This window comes from Pelophylax lessonae (genome assembly GCF_965119305.1).
Source record: "Pelophylax lessonae genome assembly, chromosome: 4".
Taxonomy (NCBI): Eukaryota; Metazoa; Chordata; class Amphibia; order Anura; family Ranidae; genus Pelophylax; species Pelophylax lessonae.
In genome coordinates this window covers 325365573-325368592 of record NC_138771.1, presented here as the reverse complement: position 1 = coordinate 325368592, position 3020 = coordinate 325365573, and the positions used below count along the sequence as shown (strand labels likewise).

The 3020-nt window shown below is 41.7% G+C and overlaps 1 protein-coding gene across 1 annotated transcript in view; it reads left to right on the top strand.

The window, feature by feature from the left end:
• Positions 1 to 813: 813 nt before the first annotated feature.
• LOC309552642 (sulfate transporter-like) overlaps positions 814 to 3020 on the top strand; it is a gene marked incomplete at its 5' end in the record, with an annotated part of 66205 nt that continues 63998 nt past the window's right edge. The window contains one exon of the mRNA XM_082253580.1: positions 814 to 976. Coding sequence (XP_082109706.1) covers positions 814 to 976 — 163 coding nt within the window. The remainder of the gene's footprint in view (positions 977 to 3020) is intronic.

Genomic DNA, 3020 nt, shown 5'->3' with positions numbered 1-3020 from the left:
GTAGCAAGACTTGGTCATCTGGTTTCAAATCTCTGTATCTTACATGGAGGTCAAACCTTCTTTTGTTACCTCAATTTATTTTAGCTGTGTTTTCTTCAGCTAAACTATAAGCTGACTTGATGGTATCTTTCATATGAACCACCTATTAGTATTGACTTTGATGACCTTTAGGTGGAAACTCCTAGCAGGAAGTCAATGGGCAATCTAGGCTCCCTCCCAAACATCAATAAACAGAGGTAAAATCCTCTACTCTCAGGACTGTTGCTGTTATAAGCATGGACCATGGCTTCAACCCTGCTGTTCCAGATACACTTGTTTTCAGCAGGTTGAGTACCTAGCATATCAAGCAGGGTCCTGTTGAACCTCTCAGAGAAAGCATCACCTTCTTGGCGAGAAGAAGTGGTCACGCTTTTGATAATGTTCAGTAGCTGAAGTAATTCTTTATTTAGCTTGCCCTCAGTCTTTCTCCTAATCTGAGTGTAACTTGTGAGGTAAGGGGTAATGGATAAAATACTTCTCCCAAAGCACTCTCGCGACTGTAACTGCCCTTTTAACTTTGGTAAGAAAAGCTTCAGGTAAAGTGGTCACCACCAGTCCATTTCCAATTTCTTTTAAATCATTATCAATGCAGAGAAAAGCTATAGACACTCATTAGGGCCCAAACACTGTAAGTGCCCCATTTGAGCAGCTCGAACTTTCACAGCTTTTCTCTGTAAATTTGAATTAACATCTACATAGACTAATCACGGTGTCTCTTATCTTGGGCCTAATGAAATGGTCTTGAACTAGGCCATCATTTTTATCAGGTCCTAGATGGCCATAGGGATCAAGAAGACTTTTGAAGCTCGTCTTTCAGAAACAATAAGGAAGAACCAGTTGCCATTTCCCAGGGTGGTTATGATACAACACTATATGATAGAACAGTCCTTTGTCTATCCTAAACTTCTCCCAATATCTTTGGAACTGACCATGCTCGGTAGGTGAAGACTTGCTTAGTATCTCTTGCTCTTTTGCATTCATGGCCCTATACAGAGGTCCAATTAGAGAGTCAGCCTTTTGACTCTTTATCATCTGTTGTGGAGATATAGAGCAGTTCTCAAAAGACCCCAATGCTGCAGGGTGGGTAACCATGTCTGCCACAGCACTTGCTCCACCTCCTACGGAGTCTATAAGCCACATTTCAGAAAAGATCACTTTATCTTCAACTACTGCAGAAAAAGCACACACGGCCTCTAATCTGCGACCAGGGAAATATTCCCATTCACTGATTTTAGTAACAGAAGCAAATCCTGGATGTCAAGTTAGAGCATCAGCTCCAATGTTTTTTGTACCTGCTTGCACTTTAGAGTGAATTACTAATTGCATAAGGCAGCTAGCCAGCAATTGGCATCCAGTTTGGCTGTGGTTAGGACATGTCAATGGATTATTATCTGTTCTTACTTCAAACCTAACTCCATACAGATAATCATGGAATTTATCAACGATGGAACATTTAATCGGCAGGAACTCCAACTTGTGGACTGGGTAGTTGCATTCACTAGGAGTGAAGCTTCAGCTGATGAGGGCTATTGGTCATAGCCCGGCTGGATATGCTTGGTGCAACATTCCACCCAATCCTTCAGAGCACATAAAGTTTCTGAGCATCAGCAAATGCTAAGACTGGGACTTTTCGTCTTCTTTTTAATTGAGTGAAAGCCTCTTCACAAGCAGTCCAGTAGTCCCTAAAAGGACTTTTGGAAGACCTCTTTTGATTCTCTTGACTGCACATATCAGCCTTCAACAGGTCATGAAGTGCTTTGTCTACTTTTTAATACCCTTCTACAAATCTGCAGTAATATCCACAAAATCCAAGGGATGAATGTTACTCTGCCCTGAGGAAGAGGGCACGCTCCCGAAATGCGTAAGTTGGCACCATAGTGGGATGTAATTGGAGCATGCGCATCCTGCACTGTATGGCATCTCATGGTTTATTGGCTTTTACAAGTTGCATTTTTTGTGAGTATCCATCTTTACCAAATTTTATCGCCTCACTAAACCTTTTGGTAATCCACTAGGTGCTTGCGCTTTCCTGTTTTTGTAGTTTCACTTTGGATTTTCCTGCCCGCGGAAGGCTGCACCCGCCGAACATTTGGATTATTTGTCCCAAAGACCTATTGAATTGTGGAGGACCTCCTAGCGCTGGAAGTGACTGATTTGTGTTTTATTGATTTACTAAAGAGAAACAGGCTACTCAGTTTTTGAGGGAAGTTGTACTTTCAAGGGAAGATGCCCCAGAGTTTAGTGACTGTGGTGAAATTTTACTTTTCAAAGAATATCCAGTCATGTACAAGGAGAAAAACTGAATTTTTATTTTCCTTGATTGGATGATAGAAGGCAACCAAGCTTCAGCTAATTTGCTAAGATCTGAGGCTAATTACCCTGCAAGGTGAACAGTGAAAGTGAATGGACTGTTTAGGTTTTTTTTCATATTACAGTACATAGTTTTGGTAAATTTAAAGGAGATCATGCATGGATTGTACGGTCAGATTGTAGTGTGTATGGCCACCCTAAAATACTACAAACCAGCTGCAGACTTTACAAAACCAAATTACAAAGTTACTGGGGGGGATTTACTAAAACTAGAGAGTGCCAAAATCAGGTGCTGCTCTGCATAGAAAATAACCAACTTCCAAGTTTTATTAACAAAGCTTAATTGAAAAAGCTAATATAAAAACTGATTGGCTACCATGCACAGCTGCACCAGATTTCGGGTGCTCAAGTTTTAAGGTGGATACACACTACAGTTTTTTTTCATGCAATCCTGCGGGTTGCGCAAAAACAAACTGACAGCTCCGGTCGGAAGCCGCTGTTCTAACCATGCGTGGTTCTGACAGTCCCCCCACCAGAACACTCTGATCTGTGCTCTTTGCCATTGGCTGAGAGCGCTGATCAGGAGTCGGGCAGCTGCTGGTTTTTCAGCATGCACATCCAACAGAAGCCGGCCAAATTTTTTGTACCAGTAAATATCTCCCAAAATTCTG